Genomic DNA, 21,581 nt, shown 5'->3' with positions numbered 1-21,581 from the left:
TTTCTGCCGGATACACTCACAGGACGAACTTTTGTGAGGGACATTTTTTTATTGCTGTCATGTGAGGAGTCGTGCTGCGACGCCCGAGTGCGCGAATTTTGCTTCACCCTATATATCATAGTACTGTATTGCGCATGACATGTAGAATAAGCAGATTTGACCAATTATATCTCCTGATTTCTCCCGATTTTTCCTGATTTTCATATAAAAATCTCCTGATTTTTGGTTTTGTAAAGTTAGCAGGTATGCAAAAGAAACCTTGCCTTACTTCATCAGGATAAAACAGAAAGATAAAACACGATGCATCAAAGGTTGCTAAGAGAAAGCAACAAAGAACTTAGGGCACCATTTTAAGTTCTGTTTCATTTTTCTGTTTTCTCTTGATGAAGAAAGCCAAGATTCCTTTTGAAACGCGTTGAGAGTGTTTATATAGTTCATTACATGGCATAAACCCAAAATGTACATAATGAATAGTTACACGGACCGTGGAAGTCTAAATGATAACGACAGTAATAATACTCTGTTTAATGTCCCTTCAGTTGCTGTAGATTTGAAAGTGAAATCAGAGTGCCATTATTCTGCCTTAAGATGGGGTTCTTTTACATGCCAGTAAATCTGCTTGCACAGATCCTTTGTTTTGAAATGTGAATCCACTGTATTACTGTAGTCTCATTATTATTATTATTATTATTATTATTATTATTATTATTATTTTGGTGATATATTAATTTTATTATTATCAAGTTAGACTGCATGTTTTATTATTAATATTACTGAGCAAGTGGTTACACAATTTGGGTCACATAGCTGTCAGCTTGCATTCAGGAGATAGTGGGTTTGAACCTCACTCTTGGGAGCCCTGAAGGTGGTTTTGGGTGGTTTCCCATTTTCACACCAAGCTATACTCGAATTAAAGCTGCAGTCACTTCCTTTCTGGTCCTAAATTTTTCTTATCCCATCATTGCCATAAGACCTTTCTGTGTCAGTGCTAAGTTAAACAAAGAGTAAAAAGAAAATAAATTATTAATATTGTCATGGACACCCATCTACAGTACGTTCATTGGAAAATTATGGTGCAGCATTACACTGATAATGTGGTACTTGATTGTATTGTATTTTATTTCGTCCAACTGATCATACAGTGATATGGGACACGTCAATAATCATATTTACAGTAACAAAGGATAAAACAGTAATATACATGCCATGATAAATAAAGAGAGATATACAATGTGGTAAAGAGGCACAGATTTAAAAAAAAAGTGATACATAAGTTAATTTTCAAGAGCTAAGTATTCTTCAATAGAATAAAAACAATGGTTAGAAACAAATTTGAATAATTCTTTCTTAAATTTTGAACATGGTTTTATCTGCTTAATGTAGTCTGGTAATTTATTAAATAAATGTACTCCTGCATAACTCAAACTTGATTCATATAGCTTAGTTTTGTGTGGTTCTATGTGCAGACTGTGTTTATTTCTAGTATTATACCTATGTACATCAGAGTTTATGGTGTAGCTGTTTACATTCTCCTTCATATATACAAGTGTATGGAAGATATAAAGGCTAGGCAATGATAAAATAAAATAAAGTTTAAAGTATTTCTTGCAGCTTGTCCTCCTGCCGACACCGGCCATTCCTCTAATTATTTTCTTTTGTAACTTAAAGATGACTTCGCTATATCGTGAATTCCCCCAGTAAATGATTCCATAGGTTAGTATGGGATGGACATATGCAAAATACATAATTTGGCAAGCCTTTAAATTAAAACTATTTTTCAAAGATATTATTATGAAATAAATTCTACTAAGCTTTTTCCCTATAAACTCTGTATGTTTATCCCAGGTTAATGATTCATCCATCCACAAGCCAAGAAACTTTGTTGATGATGAGTACTCAATTATGGTCTCTCCAAATGATATTGGACTAACTTCCATATTGAAATTAATCTTATGGTGAAATCTAATCACAGAAGTTTTCTGTTTACTTAAAATTAATGTATTATCTTCAAGCCAGCTCAGGATATTACTCACTATATTGCCTGCCTTCAATTCTAACCCTTCAGAACTTTCATCAGCTACAAAAACAGTAATATCATCTGCAAACAAAGTTAATTGCACTCCTTGAATATCATCAACAATTTGGACGATATCATTAATAAATACTAAAAATAATAATGGTCCTAAAACTGACCCCTGTGGAACACCATGATCTATGTTTCTGGCACAGGAATACACATTCTTAATTACATTTTTGCTCAAATCAGTACCGGTATATGATATTTCAACAATCTGTCTTCTATCCCCTAAAAATGATTTGAACCAGTCATAGGCCATTCCCCGAACTCCATACATGTATAACTTTTCTAAAAGCAAGCTGTGGTCAATTATATCAAAAACTTTTGTTAAGTCCAAGAAAATACCTAAACATGCACCCTTCCCATCTAGTGTGTCATATATCCGTTCAATAAAGTTAATGAATGCTGTGGTAGTTGATCTATTTTTACGAAAGCCATTCTGGCAACCAGCTAATATGCTTCTCTAAGAATGATAACAGTCTATTGTACATAATTCTTTCCAGTATTTTGGAGAATACAGAGGGGAGGCAGACAGGCCTATAGTTACCAGCATCTTCTTCACTACACTTTTTATGTATCAGAACAACTTTGGTTACCTTGAATTTGTCTGGAAATTTACCAGTGGTTAGTGACAAATTTATCAAGTAACAGAGAGGCTTGATTATGTATTGGTAACAGCATTTAATAAGGTAGTTTGAATAACCATCTAAACCAGAAGACTTCTTTTTACACATCTGTTTTATTACCTTATCTATCTCTTGCTCAGTCACAGGAGTAAGAAACATGGATGATACATTCCTGTGAACTGTATTCAAGTTTGTTCTTGTCACTGATGTTTGAAAATTTTCTGTTAACCTCAGAACTGCTTCTATAAAATAGTTACTAAATATTTCTGCAACTTCTTCTGGATCACTGATTTCTTTCCCTGCATTTGTAAGAGTAATATTATTTTTTAATGGAACTAGAGTACCTTTCTCCCTTTTTATAATGTTCCACATACATTTAGACCTGTTTTTAGAATTTTTTAAGCTCATTCTCATTATGCAATCTTTTGGCAGCCTTCAAAACTTCTTGATATATGTTCTTATATTTCTTATAATAATCCTTCAATTCAGATGAGGTGTTACTCCCTTTCACACATTTGCTTAAAAACCTTAATCGTCTACTTGAATTTCTAATTCCTGTTGTAATCCACCCATTCCTATAATTCTTTACAATTACCCTTTTGACTGGTATTGCCACTTGATGATGATAATAATAATCGAACAAACCCAAAAACTCACTGAAGGCCTCATTAGTTGAGTTATTTCTATATACACTCTCCCAAGTTTCCTTGGCCAATAACTGGTTAAAATAGGAAATATTTTCCTTGTTGCACATTCTAGTTTCCCTGTAAATTACATTGTTATTTTTTAAATTATGGTTTCCTATTACCCTAAAATTTAGATGCACAATTTGAGCAGAATGATCTGAAAAACCTGTATCATAAACTTCTATTTCATAGTTCCACATTTCCTCATTCAATACAACTTGATCTACTGCTGACTTTGTATCCCCAGATATTCTAGTTGGTTGATTTACAACTGCCTTTAGACCGTACAAGGAAAACAACATTTCTAGCCTTTGCTTATCTCGCCCACCATTATTCCCTAAAAAATCTACATTGAAGTCACCCATGATTATTACATTTTTGTTATGATTCTGTAGGTCATCTAAAATAATTTCAATATTATTATAAAAAGTTTCAACATTACTAGAAGGATTTCTATAAATGCATATAAGTATTAACTTATAATCCACTAGTTCAACAAAGCTAACCTCGAAATGCTCCTCCACATTCAGATATTCAAATTTATCCAACTGCTTACATTTGATATTATTATTCACATTTATACATGAACCTCCACGTTTCATTTTCTTTCTACAAAACTTACTTGCAAGAGCATAATCTTCTAATACAAAATTTGAAATCTCATCCTCTATCAACCAATGTTCAGTTAAGCATAAAACATCATACCCTTGTAGGTTATCTGCCAACAGAACCTCCATACTTAGAATTTTATTTCTTAAAGATTGAACATTCTGGTGGAACAAATTTAGCTCTCCCTTTAGATTATAACTATTGCTACCTTTTACCGTAAAAAATCCTGCTCTAGTAATACTGGTCGTTTCCTTGTCCTACTTGACGTTCTTATTTCTGGTTGTTTAGCTTGCCCTCGTTCAGTTCGTCCTGATGGTGCTCCAACATCCAACTTCTCCAGTAACTCCTCTCCTCGTTCATCCAACTGACTGCTACTGACGATCTCAATGGTTTCCTCACAAGTTTTCCCTGAGTACTCAGTGCTTTCTGGTATTGCTGTCTCTGATGATGGTGGTAGAAGCACATTAATCCCTTTCAGCTGATTTTCTTCTCCTAGGCATCCTTCTTTAGTGGTAGCACTCACCTCAACTACTTCCTCAACTCTTCTTACTTTCATTACCTGCAAATGTTCTGCAACTTCATCTATATCGAACAGCAGTGGTATGGCATTAGTTGTGATAGTTGTTCCTGAAGTCTGTTGTATTTTTTTTCTTATCATATTACATAGCTGCTTTTTCCCTCTTCTGCTAAGATGCATGCCATGATTTGTGAAATATCCTCGATCCATATTGCTCATATCAATTATTTCTGTATTTTGAAAGCATTTGACAGTTTTCTGTAGCCGCCTGTTTGTATCATCAACTAACTTATTTACACAAGACCATTCAATTAAATCATGTCGATGTGGAATATTACATAATATTACATTGGTGGTCTTTAATTTGCAAAGTGCTTTCTTCACCCCAGAAATCACATTTGATGCTTCATTTCTGGCAATATCATTCGTCTCTGCCATAATAACAACGTAGTCATTCTCATTAAGTGTTCCCATCTCTTCCATATCTGACTGAAGAACCTCTTTGAACAGAGCACCTGGCTTGACAAAACCTACAACTTCAGTCTCCGGTAGCATATCACCAAGTTCGACAGCAATACCCCGACCATGGCTATCCCCGTACACAACTACCTTACATTCTTTCTTCTTCAACCCCAGTGCAGGCTTCCTTGTAATGGCTGGAATGTTATTAATCTTTACACATTCTTCTTCACTAGAGGTAATTGATTCAAGGACCTGGAACTTATTCCTTAATTCAGTACCTAGGCCTACGCCCCGATCATGATTAGTTTTAGGCCTACTGTTACAACACCTCGTACTTACTTCCGACCATGTCTCAGTTTGCACTTCAGTCACACCATTTAAACTAAGTCTATTACGTTTAATACTTTCAATGTCTTCCCTTAACATTCGAATAATTTCATCCCTTGAGACCAGTTCGGATAATAAAGTAACACAGTCAACACACTTTCCCGCTTCCGCATGCACGATGCGTGCGTCACATACACAAACACTTCGCGAATTATTTTTCCTTTGGCCTATGACCTGATCCACACTTCCACTGGTATTTGACACCTTCTTCTTCCCATCGTTAAATTCTATGCACTCACTACTTTCCATTAAACTATTACATTTCTGAAAATTCTCAACAGCTTGAGGAGCAACACGACCGGCAGGCGCCATTTTCCTATCATTTGCATGGACAAATATAGTCACATACTAGCTGCTGTGTACCCATCGTTGGCGGGTTAGGTTTTGTAATTGCAACAGTAATGCCATCTTGCAGAGATAAATTATAATGTTATTGAGTTTACATCCTACTAACAACTTTTACGGCTTTTGGACATGCCTTGGAGCTAGAATTTCGCCCCACAGTATTTTTATGTGCTGGTAAATCTACTGAAAAAGGCTGGCATATTCTTAACCCCCTGAAATGTCGTCGTATTGTGCCGGCTCAAATTAGCAGGGATGAGTGGCAACAGAAGAGATTATGCACACCTGTAACCACAATAGTCAATCAGTGTAATACATTGAAATCTCGATACAGTGATACTGGGAGCACCAGAGTAAAATATTGTTGTAGAGGGAGTTATCGATATATTGAGTATTTAGCGATAATTCATTCTCATTTCGACAGGTGTGTGGGTAAACATCCTACTATTGAACTACATTAATTACTTCACAATTCACAAGATTTAAATCTTAACAAAGACGAGATTTGAGACTGCAAAACACCAAGAATACACAAAAGTTAAAACTAGGAAACTGTGTTCTGTACACTTTTATTTACTATGTTAATTTATTTTTGTTCTGTTTGATCAAACTTGTTTTTTACATAAGCAAGGAACTACAATATTCACAGCATTATATTGTTGTTATCACTGCTTAACACTAATGCAAACTTTGGAAATGAAAATTTGTTCCATATTCTTTAAAAACAGGGAAACTCACAAAGGTCTCATTGCACCAAGAGTCACCAAATGATTTACCAGAATACAGCCAATAGTCTAAAGAAACTTTATGAATTCTTTACAAGATGCAATAGCTCGTGCCAGAAATAATGATGGTTCATTCAGATTTTTGCTCTTCACATGATGGCAACATGCTTTTTCGACTCTTTAACAGTTCATATTATCATAGTACCAAAAGGAAAGCATGAGAGGGAAGTCTGAAAAAAAACCAGTCGAAATAGAGAGATTTATAGTTATTGGTAATATCATCAAATTGACATTAATTACACATTGAATTAGTAGAATTAATGCTGGGACCAAAATATTTTATTATTACAGAGGTGATTATTGTTGTATTGGTAATAGGTGTACAGAAATTTCACTGTATTATTGTTGATAAGTTTTATAGGCTTAGGACATTACAGAAAATCTGGCTTGGCAATATTAAGGCAATCAAGGCCTTGGCTTTTAATCGCTCCCTTTTAAAATTCCTTTCTCCCCCTCCTCAGTCATATTCATTATAGTCCTCATTAATAGGGGTTAATGATCATGTGGTTTTACTGCTTATAAAAACAAATGTGACACAACCACCACCATTGTCATTTAATTTATAGCTGTTAGGTTCTTCAGTCTGCCAGACTAATTTTGAATAAATAAATTTATAAACTATCTGGAAAAGAAAACATATGGTAACACTTATACCTGAAAAAGAAACAATTAAAATAGAATGACACGTTTCGTTCTTGAAGGAAAATCATTAGATTCTATCAAATCACACTCAAAATATTTAGAAAAGTATGAACATTTATGTTTATACCTGTTTAAATCCTTAAAAACCTGAATTTTGGAACTTATCTTAATGAAGTCCTCACTTCTCTCCAGACTAGCATAGAATGCAAGTTGGTTTAATACTCGTACTCCGTAGTTGGCGTGAGTCCAGCTAGCTAGTTACTCCATTAACCTTCCAACAAACGTATGTGCCCGCCTTGGCTAAGTCAAAGGCACGCCGAAATTTACTTTTAGGTGTTTCTTAAATTATTTTTAAAAAATATTTATTATAGTGCTCCCTTACTACTACTACTACTACTACTACTACTACTCATAGTTGTAGTAGTATTACCACCACCACCACTTGCAAACAGGAAAGACAGGCAAGGTACTGTCTGGTAAGTATAGCTACGCCACAATTCTAAACTGTAGTTAAGCCTATCCTAATTAAAACAATAGAATTTTAGTAACAGTCAAATTTCTGGAAATACATTTCCCCAACTGCACAGATTTCCCTTACTACACAAATATTTTGCTATAATAAAATGAACATGCTAATTTCTAATAAAATAGCTACCTACAATAATTCTAAACTGTGTTCAGACCTATCCTAATTTCAGAAGGTTATTAGGCCTACTACACGCAAGCAGAAGTGAAAATTTCTGTTGAAAGTTGAGATTCAGAAGAACTGCTCAAGGATTATGCAACAAGCTAAATACATAGATTATTATAATTATTATTACTATGTTATCTTACTATGCTCTAATAAAAATGTAACCTGCCATTAATTAAATGCTGAAATATGGAAAGGGTTACCGTATGTAAGGATAACACATAAATATAACAGACACGATATGCCTATATAATAAAGTATCTACGGTTCACTACAATTCTCGACTGCACTTAGGCTTGTCCTAATTATAACAGGTTAAGTGAAGCAATGGAGCTGGAATTAAAACTAAATACTTGATACTTAGTTGCTTATTTTTTTCTACTTATGCGCTAACAGAAGAGAGATTTTAACCATACTAGACAAATATTATGCAATGATACAATAAGCATGTATCGTAATTATAACAGTTTAACTGAAACAATAGGACTGGGGTTAAAGCTAAAATAATTGGTACGGGATACTATATCCTTTTGTTGAGCTCTGTTTTCAGGCTTTCTTTATTTTATGGGAATGAATGCTGGATAGACGTTGGGGTATCACATTCGTAGGCTGGAAATAGCAGATGTGAAGGTGATGAGAGTGATTGCTGGTACTAACATCTGGAAATAATGGCAGGAGAACACTCCAAATGAAGGGACAAAGGCTATGTTCAAAACAAACTTGATGGTTGATGCTGTGCAGCTTCAGTGATAGGGTTGTGTGAGGTGAATGGAGGGGAAGTTACCTAGGAGAAAAATGGTCTTGGCCTTCAAGGGTAAGAGAGGAAGAAGAAATTCTAGGTGGCAGTGATAAGGCTCACCTTTTTACGATATCAAGGCAGATGTGTATCCACAGTTCTGGTTGGATATAGAGGATTGTTGAGGGACATATTTCACTCGGAGAGGCTTGCAGACTAAATGCTGGATATTATAACAATCTGTAATGGAATTGTATGTATTTAATTATGTATGTCTTTTTGGAAGTATTTGACATTCTTGTGGCCATCATAAACGGTTTCAAGTTTTTTTTTTTTTTTTTTTTTTTTTTTTGCTAGCGGCTTTACGTCGCACCGACACAGATAGGTCTTATGGCGACGATGGGATAGGAAAGGCCTAGGAGTTGGAAGGAATCGGCCGTGGCCTTAATTAAGGTACAGCCCCAGCATTTGCCTGGTGTGAAAATGGGAAACCACGGAAAACCATCTTCAGGGCTGCCGATAGTGGGATTCGAACCTACTATCTCCCGGATGCAAGCTCACAGCCGCGCGCCTCTACGCGCACGGCCAACTCGCCCGGTGGTTTCAAGTTTTGTACAATTTGCTCATGGAGGCTTACAGATTGAATTTCAGATGCCCCACAAAGTGTTGGCACTTTATAGAAGGTACAGATCACACTTTATGGTATCTAGTAATGTTGTATATTAATTTAATTACCTTGTGGCAAAACATGATTAGGCTTACGGGATAAATCACCTCACTGGAATAGTATTTTACTGTGGTGGGAAGTTATCAGTAGCCATCAGTGGAGTCACTGGAACCTTTATAGGTCAAAATTGGCAATAATTCTGGTGTTTTGATAAATCTTGAGGGGTGAAAGGAAAATAGAGAAATATTAGATGGACTAGAGAGTTTTTGAAGGCAAATCTTCACTGTATTCATACAACCTTTTGCCACATCTGACAGATGTTGATGATTTTGTGTTCATGTATTTGAGCCTCGTGTGCTGCTAAGAGAGGAATTGTTTCCTGTCACATTTAACCATTTCTTTACATTTATCATTGTAGGTATTGTCAGTGAACTGAATTCTTTTATATCATGGCTATTCATTTCCCTTTCTTCCTTCTATGAGACACCTAGCACCTAAGATATTGTTACTAATGATGTTTAAGTAATAGATTACTTTTATATTACCAGTGAAGAAGGGCTGTCGAGTAGGTTAACATTGAAGTTAATGTTTTATGTTCTTGTGGGAATTTTCATCTATCTTTTTTTTTTCTCATTATAGGTTTCATATTAGGAAATAATGGAGAATGAAAAATCACACAACTCTAGTAGTAATGAGCGTGTCAGGAATCCAAATGTTGGAAGTACAGCCAAAGAACCTGAGTCAGCACAAGATTCAGCCTGTAATGATGATGTACCTAAAGAATCAAGTTCTGAACCTGTTTGTAGCAGGTTGAGTGTTGTTGGTGAAACTGCTGCAGATGTAAATGAGGAAGTTTTAAAGAAACTTGCTGGCTGTGAAATTTCTAATGGACAAAAGCCACCCTACCCTGTAGCACCAAGTTTAGAAACAGTTCCTAGTGCTGTGAAGCAAAGTCACCAACTAAAGTGGATTATGTGGAACGGGAAACGGACCGCTATAGTTACACAGAATGAAAATGGACCCTGTCCTTTAATTGCTATTGCAAATATTTTGTTCCTCCGGGGTAAAATAACCTTGCCTGCCAATGTCACCGTAGTCAGTGCATCAGACCTTCTTGATTATATAGGTGATGCTATTGTTGATAATGTACCCAAGGTAAGTTTTTCATCAATAAGTATCAGATTCTGGTAATTTATGTTATTAAAATGGTTATTAAAATGTGAGTAAATTCATTTAGACCTGTAACCATGTGTATTCAGAATACAGGGAATAACAATAACGTATGGCTAAACACATAGAAGAAAAAAAGAATGCTGTTTGGACATGGTTTTGGGAATGCTTTATTCCCATGTTAGAATGCATTTTCTGCAACTGTACACACAGGAACAGAACGTATCAGTATACCACGTGAAACTCAATCTTATATGAAATATGCATGCAACTGCAGTTTGATGCATGTATCAATGCTAACAGAGGACATTTTTAACATTTAATGTAAGACAGAGTATCATGTGGTATGCTGATACATTCTGTTCCTGTGTATATGTCATGATTAATGTACTACGTAGAATTGTAGAAAGTGAGTTTTAAAATGGAAATGAAGTGTTCCTAGATTCATGCCATATAACATATTTTCTTCTTCACGTGTGAGGAATGCGTCCTGAAAATTTGGCCCAGCTCATTGTTACATTCTGTATAGTCTGATATAACTTTCAAAAAGTTTCCAATTAAAGAGAAAATGTAAGCAAATTATGAAAATTGTAGTGCATTCCTTACAAAAAAAGAACCACATAGCAGCTCGTTTGTGAGATCATTGCAAATAACTTAGATAGGGTTCAGACAGATTCTTCTTCTGTTCTGAAGCAAATTCATTAGCTGAAGTGAATCATGTGGAATGGCAGCCTATTCTGTCTTCACTGTTTAAAAAGTAATTGTGTAAATTCAATAGTAAAATGTTACTTTATACATTGTAGGATGTACCAAGTCTTTACTGTTCAGTTAATAGTGAAGGAATTGCATAAATAAGGATGATACAATTTTTGCTAGGTTAATAGTTGTTTGCATTGACATCAATTTCTTTTGCTCATGTTATTTTCAGCAGAGTTGTTGACTTAACTCCTTTCTGAGCAATTATCTTTTTCCAATGAATTCACTTCTGTTTGCGGATGTATCTTCGGTGATTGAACAGACCAATCGTAGCATGAAAGAAGCATCCACACAGATTGCACAGAATTTTTGGACGAGTGTGTGGTTCTGCTGCATGGAGTTTTTGTGCTTGTCACCTGGCCTCTTCACATCTACATCATTCCTCTTCAAACAGATTGACAGCAACAGGGATGGTCTGGTGCCAAGCTGAACAGTCTTGTATACCAGGTTTTTGGATTGAGACTTGTCATCTTCATAGTGTGCTTAAGCTGGTCCTTGTATGCCTCATAGGCTCCATGAGCCTGGTGCCTGAACAAAGTTCACCATACAGGATTTGGCGTGGAAATCTGGTATCACTCATCTGACGGACGTAGCCAATTCATCTAAGCTGATGACCAATGATGGACGATCTTATGCTTTTGGCATGCGCTTTCTCAAGAATAGCAATGTTGGTACCATGGGCTTCCTTTTTTATCCTAAGGATGGATCAAAATTTCTGTTGGTGGAAGCGCTAAAGTTTTTTTCAAGTCACGTCAGTAAAGGGTCAAAGTTTTTTTTTTTTTTTTTTTTTTTTTTGCTTTACGTCGCACAGTCACAGATAGGTCTTATTGCAACGATGGGACAGGAAAGGCCTGGAAGTGGGAAGGAAGCGGCCGTGGCCTTAATTAAGGTACAGCCCCAGCATTTGCCTGGTGTGAAAATGGGAAACCACGGAAAACCATCTTCAGGGCTGTCAACAGTGGGATTTGAACCCACTATCTACCAGATGCAAGCTTGGAGCCACGCGCCCCTAACCGCACAACCATACAGCTATGTTGTGATGACAACAGCATGGTACACTGTGAGTCTTTATTCATGAACACCCAGTGTGATAGTTACCCAAATGCTGCCTGGGAAGAACCAATTCACTTTTCCACATCTTGCTTAAAAGTACAGCTCACAGATAGGATAATACCCAAGTACGAAAAGTGGTCTACCTGATCCAGTGGAGTATCTGAGATGGAGACATTGAAATGTGGAAGGGTTGTGGCTGGTGAAGATTGTGCCAGGACCTTGGTCTTTTGAAAATTAATGGTGAAACCAAAACGCCACATGCACTCTTATGGCAGTGAACTGACTGTTGCAGTTCCTCCGGTATGAGTGTAGGTGATGCAGCATCATCTGCATACAGCATTTTGGTTACATTTGTAAACTGGGTGAGCCTTTGGGAGCGAAGTGTAGCTAGATTGAAAAGCCTTCCATCAAAACGATACCTAACCTCCACACCTGGGTTGTTCGTATTTGGTTCATTTAGCATGGCAGCCAAATATAATGCAATTATTGTTGGAACAAGCACACAGCTTGTTTCAGTCCATGAGTAATAGGAAAGTAATCTGAGATCTTATTCTGACGGTAAACCTGCCCAGTCATGCCATTATGTTGGGCCTGAACCAGATCAGCAAAACACTGAGGACAGCCAACATGTTTCAGCACTGCCCACATAGCAGGTCTTGGAACTGAATTAAATGTCTTTTCCAGGTCATAAAAGACTAAGAAGAGAGGATTCTGTTGCTCTCTGCATTCTTCCTGGAGTTGCCTTGCTCAGAAAATCAAATCAGTTGTGCTTCTGGAGGTTCGAAACCCACACTGGGAGTCTGGGAGGACTCTTTCACAGATAATCTGGAGGCGGTTAACCCTGGAACCGGCAGTCGTCGCGATCGCGACTCATTTCCTTGTTACTCAACCACCAGGGTTGCTATCGAGATGCATTACGCCACCACTGACTAATTTGGAGATAGCGCCTTGACACTCTATATCTTTGACATATCTTGCATCACGTTGAAGAGGAAACTCTACTCTATAAACACAGAACAATTCTGAATTAGTTTAATGTGACAGAGTGTGCGGTATACACGTGGAAAAATGAGAACGCTTTTCAGATGGTCATTCTGTTGTGCTTGCTGTAGTTGTCTGAAGTGCATTAGCTTTCGTAGCGCAAAATGAGTGAATTGTCAGGAAGTAGTGAAATTCATTATTGCTTGTTTGATCTGGATGGCGAAAGTGATAGTTTTTGCATGTTATGAGTGATAGTGACGTATTTTTAGACCAAATTGACGATGATTTTGACAATTTGTTAGGTAGTGGCGAGTTATATGAGCCTAGCCTAAGTGATTTCAATCAATCAATCAGTCACTACTGATCTGCATTTAGGGCAGTCGCCCAGGTGGCAGATTCCCTATCTGTTGTATTCCTAGGCTTTTCTTAAATGATGTTCAATAAATTTCCAATTTCTTTGCAATCTCCCTTGGTAATTTATTTCAATCCCTAACTCCCCTTCCTATAAACGAATATTTACCACAATTTGTCCTCTTGAATTCCAACTTTATCTCCATAATGTGATCTTTCCTACTTTTAAAGACACCACTCAAACTTAATCGTCTACTGATGTCCTCCTACGCCATCTCTCCACTGACAGCTCGGAATGTACCACTATTACCATTATAAATGGTCCGTTATTGGACATTATAAATTTTCCAGCCAACTCATTCCCGGTTGCCAGCGTTTCGCCCCCGTGTGCCAGGTTGGGCTCATCAGTTGGTACCTAGCACACCTACCAAGACGCATGGCTAGTGCACACTGTGGAGGCCACTGAGTAGGCTATCTGGAGCCACCGGCAGTGCGAATGCACTATGAGAGACTGTCTCATTACCAAAAATTGATGCCTGTCTGGCCATCAGATGGTGGTATAAATTTACTCATTCGGGACATATATTTCAGATTCCCTATGGGAATCAACATACCACTTAGATGAGCAGCTCGTCTCCTTTCCCCCAAGTCTTCCCAGCCCAAATTTTGCAACATTTTTTAACACTACTCCTTTGTCGGAAATCACCCAGAACAAATCGAGCTGCTTTTCTTTCGTTTTTTTTCCAGTTCTTGAATCATGTAATCCTGGTGAGGGTCCCATACACTTGAACCATACTCTAGTTGGGGGTCTTACCAGAAACTTATATGCCCCCTCCATTACTACCTTACTACAATCCCTAAATACCCTCATAACCATGTGCAGAGATCTGTACCCTTTATTTACAATCATATTTATGTGATCACCCCAATGAAGATCTTTCTTTATATTAAGACCTAGGTATTTACAATAATCCCCACAGGGAACTTTCACACCATCAACGCAGTAATTAAAACTGAGAGGACTTTTCCTATTTGTCCAATAATACTGCCTTGAGAAATTCCCCTCTTAAAGATTACAGGGACAGATAAAGCTTCACCTACTGTAATTCTCTGAGTTCTTTCTAGAAACATAGCCAGCCATTCAGTCACTCTTTTGTCAAGTCCAATTGCACTCATTTTTGCCAGTAGTCTCCCATGATCTACCCTATCAAATGCTTTAGATAGGTCAATCGCAATACAGTCCAGTTGACCTCCTGATTCCAGGATATCTGCAATATCTTGCTGGAATCCTACAAGTTGAGAGCTTCAGTAAAATAACCTTTCCTAAACCCAAACTGCCTTCTATCAAACCAGTTATTAATTTTGCAAACATGTCTTTTATAATCAGAAAGAATACCTTCCCAAAGCTTACGTGCAATGCATGTCAAACTGACTGGGCTGTAATTTTCAGCTTTATGTCTATCACCCTTTCCTTTATACATAGGGGCTACTATAGCAACTCTCCATTCGTTTGGGGTAGCTCCTTCATGCAAACAATAATCAAATAAGTACTTCAGATATGGTACTGTATCCCAACCCATTGTCTTTAGTATATCCCCTGAAACCTTACCAATTCCAGCTGATTTTCTAGTTTTCAACTTTTGTATCTTACTGTAAATGTCATTGTTGTCATAGGTAAATTTTAATACTTCTTTAGTATAAGTCACCTCCTCTATCTGGACATTATCCTCATAACCAACAATCTTTACTTACTGCTGACTGAATACTTCTGCCTTTTGAAGATCCTCGCATACACACCCGCCTTGTTCATTAATGATTCCTGGAATATCCTTCTTGGAACCTGTTTCTGGCTTATAGTACTGATACATACTCTGCCATTTTTCACTAAAATTTGTATGGCCACCAATTATGCTTGCCATCATGTTATCCTTAGCTGACTTCTTTGCTAGATTCAATTTCCTAGTAAGTTCCTTCAATTTCTCCTTACTTCCACAGCCATTTCTAACTTTATTTCTTTCCAACCTGCATCTCCTTCTTAGCCTCTTTACTTCTCTGTTATAATATAATGGATCTTTTTCATTCCTTACCACCTTTAAAGGTACAAACCTATTTTCACATTCCTCAGCAATTGCTTTTAACCCATCCCAGAGTCTGTTTACATTTTTATTTACCGTTTTCCACCGATCATAGTTGCTTTTTAAAAATTTCCTCATGCCTGTTTTATCAGCCATATGGTACTGCCTAATAGTCCTAATTTTAATATCTTCCTTTCTTTCACATTTATTTTTAACTACCACAAGAACAGCTTCGTGATCACTAATACCGTCTCGACACTGATATTGACGATGATGTGGAACACAACGAACCAGCCACTGATGATAATGATAATGATGGTAGTGCAGTTGACCAAACAGAACCGAAGTGGACAAGAGTTTATCCTCCAGAGCCAGAAATATAAGTGGAAGATAAGTTCAAGTTTCGAAACGCAGATATACAACATTGCCCTCCGAGAAACAGTCCTCCCCTAACATGTTTCTATTTGTTTTTCTCCAATGCTATCTGGAATCTTTTACTGACTGAAACTAATAAATACGCACAGGAAATTATTGGAAATAAAACGAATTCTAGAAATATGGGTGCGTATCCTCGTCTGCAAAGATGGGTTGACGTTACAGTATCAGAAATGAAAAAAGAAAATAATTTCTCTAGTTTTAATAATGGTTCTGAACCCTAAGAACAACATTGAAAAGTACTGGTGCACTTCAAAATCGCAAATGTTTCCATTTTTTTCGGAAGTCATGTCACTAAAACGTTTCCAAATGATAAAGTCTGTTACGCAGTAGCTCTCAACAATATATTCCCCCAGGACAACCAGGACGTGATGCATAGTATAAAGTAAGAACATTCCTGGGCTCATTAAATACTTCATTCAAGAAGTATTTTATTCCCCATCAAAATTTGTTTATTGATGAATCCATGATAGTAATGAAGAATAAATTTGTTCATATAATGTATGTGCCAAATAAGAGACATGCTCGGTTCGGAGTAAAAGAATTTGAAGTAGTAGACAGCAAGTATAATTACTTTTTACATACACGTTGGCCAGAACTTTCGGATTATTTTGGAATACTTAGCGTGTGTTGGACACTTCACCCATATTGCTTCAGGATTTTAAATTGGTAAGTTGAATTTCCTAGTATAGTATAGTATTCGTCTTTTTCTGAATAAAATGACTTGTTATACATAAAAGTTAATTGAAAAACAACATTTTTATGAATTTTTAAAAGTTGCTTGCAAAACTCGCCTAAATGCTTGCCGCTTGAAGGTAAAACGCTAGCCGGTTCCTGGGTTAAAGCAAAATTCTTGCAAGAATTTTACTTACAATAGACAGTAGTGATATACTGCAATAGTTGCCACAAACACTGTGATCACCCTTATTGAAGATTGTCATATCAGTGATATTGTTAGTTCACCAGGTCTTTCTGACTTCCCAAATTTTGAGGGTGAGAGTGAAAATTCATGTTTTGAGAGATTGACCACCAGCTTGAATTAACTCCAGTGTGATGTTATCCGAGCCAGGTGCCTTTCTAGGTTTCAGTTGATTGAGAGCTACACTGACTTCTTGGTAAGTTGGCAGAACTGCCATCTATAGTTGCTTTGACTGTTGAGGCACATCACGAAGAAAGTCTGCATCAGCAGTGGAAGGACGATTTAGAAGGATGGTGGAATGTACCTTCCAATGCTCCAGGATTTTATGGCTATTGGTAAGAGTGGTAGAGCTGTCAGCAATTTGCAATGTACTTGATGAAGAGTGAGATGTACCATACAGCTCCTTTATTCCTGCATAAAGGTTCCTCAGGTCCTGAGCATCAGATAGTCTCTGAAGTTCCTGAGCTTTCTTTTGCCTCCAGGAATTCTTAATTTCTCTAATCTTTGACATGTCTTTTGAGTTCTCAGAAATGTGCATTATTTGTGTTGGAGGATGGGTCCCGAAATGGGTTAGAGGCACAAAATTTCCTCATTGGGTGGTCACACCAGTCTTGCTCCTTCTGATTTACAAAACCAACAGTTTTGTTGGCTGACTTTGTGATTACCATCTGCAAAATGGCCCATATTTGCTGAATGTCATTTGTGCTAACTGGATTATCTGTCAGCTAGACATTGATCATATTCTGAAATTGTGTGGCAAAAGATTCATTCTGAAGTATAAACATGTTAAACTTTCTTCTGGTCAAGATTTGGAGGTACCTAGTTGGTTTAGGGCATATGGAGATCCTGAGCTGACAGATAAGGAGTTTGTGATCAGTCCAACAGTCGTAAACATTTCTTGCTGTACTGGTAATAAGTATGTCCTTATCACATTGCCAAGGCTTGGAACAAGGATGCATCCACGTGGTCTTGAAGTGGTTAGGCAGTCGAAACTGAGTGTTGGTGATGATGAGTTCTGCACATAGACTGAGAAGCAATAGTCCATTTGCATTACAGTTGCCAAATCATTGTGTACCCATCAAATTTTTCTATAGCCGATTATCTTTCCCAACTCTGGTATTGAAATCGCCAAGACATAAAAGCTTATCAGCAGATGGTACCTTAGTGATTGTAGAAATCATCCTTTACATCATCAGCATCTAAGGTTAGAGCAGAGTATAAAACATTGAAAATAGCTGTTGGTGCTGGGCAACGGTATGCAGCTCACTTGGAACTTCCCTGCAAGATTAGACTCCATAGTCTGGGGCTTGTTTCATGCGTGTTATTTCTCTTTTCCGCAAGTTACAGTGATTCAGTGTTTTACCAAGGCTTGCTTTTTACTCCCTTTAAAAGACCAGATTTATAAATGGCTGAATTAAAATTTACTGTATACAGTCCCCATTGACGAGCAAATTAAACCATAAATTTGCAATGTTGTTTTAACAGCTCATATTGAACGTACTCTTCACTAATCCTGTAGTAATGCAGGTAAGGAAATTCTAAGGAGAGATAGGGCAGCAGGCAGCAAATTTAACAACAGAAGAAAGGGTGATGGTGTGACGTGACAGACCTTGACCACTACGAAGTGGTGGATCTAGGGATCCAGTGTGAAGCAGTTTCACATTTTTCTAGCATAATGTGACGTTTTCAAACATGTCAAGATAAGTGTATTATCGATAGAGGAAAGGGCGGAAGTCTTTCGCAAGCATGAGAGTGGGCTATTGGATGAAAATTAGCTGTAAAATTAAAATGTAGCAAAACTCAGATTAATTAGATCTTAAAATCTAAAGACATTGTTTTAAGTGATTGGAATTCAAATATGAATTATTGCATGAAAGGAAAGTGGCAGGAAAAATGTTATGATAACGTATTGTTGGTAGAATCGTTTAGAAATGCTACGTCAAAGGACATTAATATTAGTGGGCTTGTAAAAAAAGAAAAGGCTTTAGAAATTGCTAAACAAATTTGGGTTTTCATATTGCACTGATAGTAACAGTTGGCTCGATAGTGGATAGTATGTTACAGATTCCTTGTGTGCAACAATATTGTTTTCCTTCGATCATTGTTGAGGCAGGTGATGTAAATGATAAGACTTGTAAAGATTGGAAAGAACGCCTCGCCTCGGTTATTGAAGATACGATGTGAAAGATATTTACAATATGGGTGAAACTAACTTTTGTTCTTAATTTTCTACAATGGAAGTAATGATAGGAAATGTCAGTTGCATTTTCAAGTTCCATACAGTAATTATATTCAATAAATCACTCCAGCATTATATATTTCAGTGTAGTATGGTGGTATAATATAAATCAGCATAAAAAAATCATAACCTGTATTAAGCAACCACCCCCCTGAAAGTCCATTTTTTGTTGGAACCATCGGAGAGCTTTTAATACAGGTTTTTCTGTATATTGTCTTTTAATACGTTTGTCTGTAAACTATTTTTCCACATAGTTTTCATATTCTTGAAGCACTTGTCATAGCAATATAGCAGTTTTTCTATCCTTGAAATGTCAAATGATGCCACATACGATACCAACCATGTCTTAACGGTTTCCTTAACCCTCCAAAATTATTACGTTATTAGTTGCACATTGTGGTAACCTCCGGGGTTAAAAATGCACGTCATTTTCGTCCTTTGAGATGTTGTTTTGGCATATTTGTTTGTGGTATTCTTTGGTATAATTAAAAGAAACCCTTTTAAGTACATATAGGATATTTTTACACAGTTTGTTTGATCTAAAAGCATATTACTGTAGATCTTAACTATGTCGAATGATCTTATGATATTAAATTCGTGAGACTTGCCATTACCTACGACGATCACATATGAAATAATATTATTCTAAAATAAGTTTAGAAAAACAACTCAGTTAAGGTCAGCAACCTCCAAAATAAAAATTATGCACTAAAATGTAAGGTAATTTACTTAATCGCACACGGAGGAAACGTCCAGGCGATATCTCTTCTCACAACAATGATCCCAAACTCGCAAACAGGATGCACGATCGTGCCAAAATGCTGACAGGACGAGTCCAAATGAAAAAGGAGAAAGGTATAGGGATGGGGAGATCCATAGTTCAACTGGGAAGTTCAGTATCGTGCAAAATGTAATCGGCCCGGAGGAAATCTCCATGAGCGACTAATGGAAGTTTAACCTTCTTGCCATCCTTAAACTTCTGGAACTGGGCGAGTTGGCTGTGCGGTTAGAGGCGCGTGGCTGCAAGGTTGTATCCGGGAGATAGTGGGTTCAAATCCCACTGTCGGTAGCCCTGAAGATGGTTTAACGAGGTTTCCCATTTTCACACCAGGCAAATGTACCTTAATTAAGGCCACGGCCGCTTCCTTCCAACTCCTAGGCCTTTCCTATCCCATCGTCGCCATAAGACCTATCTGTGTCGATGCAACGTAAATCCGCTAGCAAAATAAAAAATAAACCGCAGACCATCAAGGGAATGTTTTAGAGGTAGGATTAGGTGGAAATCTTCTTCTTTTCTTCATGGGGCCTTATTGTGTCTTCTTGGATTTTTTTCTCTCTCTTCACCTGGTAGTCCTAGAGTGGAGAGTCTGATTCTACCCAGCACCTCACATTTGAAAAGTATGTGTTCAGCCGATTCCTCTGCTTCATTGCATTTCCTACATATATTGTCTCTTATTACTCCAATTCTATGAAGGTGTTTTCTTCAGATGGCAGTGTCTTGTCAACAGTCCTACTACCCATCTTATATATTCTCTGCTGAGTTTCAACAGTTCAGTAGTATGCTTCTGGTTTGGTCCTTTTATCAGTTCCTTTGCAAGCCTGCATCCTGGAGTATTTTTCCAGTTCTCCATTTGTTTCTTTTGTACCCATTTTCCTATGTAGTGTCGGACTTGTCCATAGAAAATCCTGCATACAGCTCTTGGGCCTACACAATATCTTTCTGCCCATTTCCTGGCCAGTTTATCTGCCTTTTCATTTCCTTCTATACCTGCATGCCTTGGTACCCATGTTATTTTGACAATGTTGTACTTTGAGAGCGTCAGGAGAAGTGAATGGCAATACCAGACAATTCTGGATATTATCAGGACTGATTTTAGTGCCTTAATGGCCGCTTGGCTGTCCGTAAAAATGAAAATGTTCTTATTCCTGTAGTTCATTTTCAGATTTTCTTCAAGACATGTTGCGATAGCTATCACTTTAGCTTGAAAGACTGTAGTGTTTGCCCAGGCTCATCCGGATTGATCTCTTAGGTCTTCCCCTGTTGATCCCTCCTCCTGTGCCATCCACAGTCTTTGAGCCATCAGTCCACCACACTATATCTTCTTTTTCAGTATTCCATTTGTTGGTATCCCAGTCTTCTTTTTTTATTATTATTTGGGTCTCAAATGGTTTCTTTGAAGTTGTACTTTGGTATCGTATGATCAGAAGGTATTTGTAGAACTTCCTCTGTTATTACTCTGTTAATTTCGCAATGTCCTAGATTGGGTCTTTGTGCTTTCCAGCACTCTGATTGTGCCAATCTATATGAACTCATTCTAGCCTGTTCTTTTATGAAATTGCATAGTGTTGGGAGGCCTAGTAAATTATTCTAGGCT

The 21,581-nt window shown here is 37.2% G+C and overlaps 1 protein-coding gene across 5 annotated transcripts in view; it reads left to right on the top strand.

Moving 5' to 3' along the window:
- The window catches only part of LOC136864136 (ubiquitin carboxyl-terminal hydrolase MINDY-2), a 424,681-nt gene that overhangs the window by 55,911 nt on the left and 347,189 nt on the right, over positions 1-21,581 (top strand). For all 5 annotated transcript variants that reach the window (XM_067140761.2, XM_067140760.2, XM_067140762.2 and 2 more), the window contains one exon: positions 9,867-10,382. In XM_067140761.2, coding sequence (XP_066996862.2) covers positions 9,885-10,382 — 498 coding nt within the window. In that variant the 5' untranslated portion in view covers positions 9,867-9,884. The remainder of the gene's footprint in view (positions 1-9,866; positions 10,383-21,581) is intronic.

Source organism: Anabrus simplex, chromosome 2 (assembly GCF_040414725.1).
Source record: "Anabrus simplex isolate iqAnaSimp1 chromosome 2, ASM4041472v1, whole genome shotgun sequence".
Classification (NCBI taxonomy): Eukaryota; Metazoa; Arthropoda; class Insecta; order Orthoptera; family Tettigoniidae; genus Anabrus; species Anabrus simplex.
The sequence above is the reverse complement of the archived record's forward strand: the minus strand, read 5'-3'. Positions and strand labels throughout refer to the sequence as shown.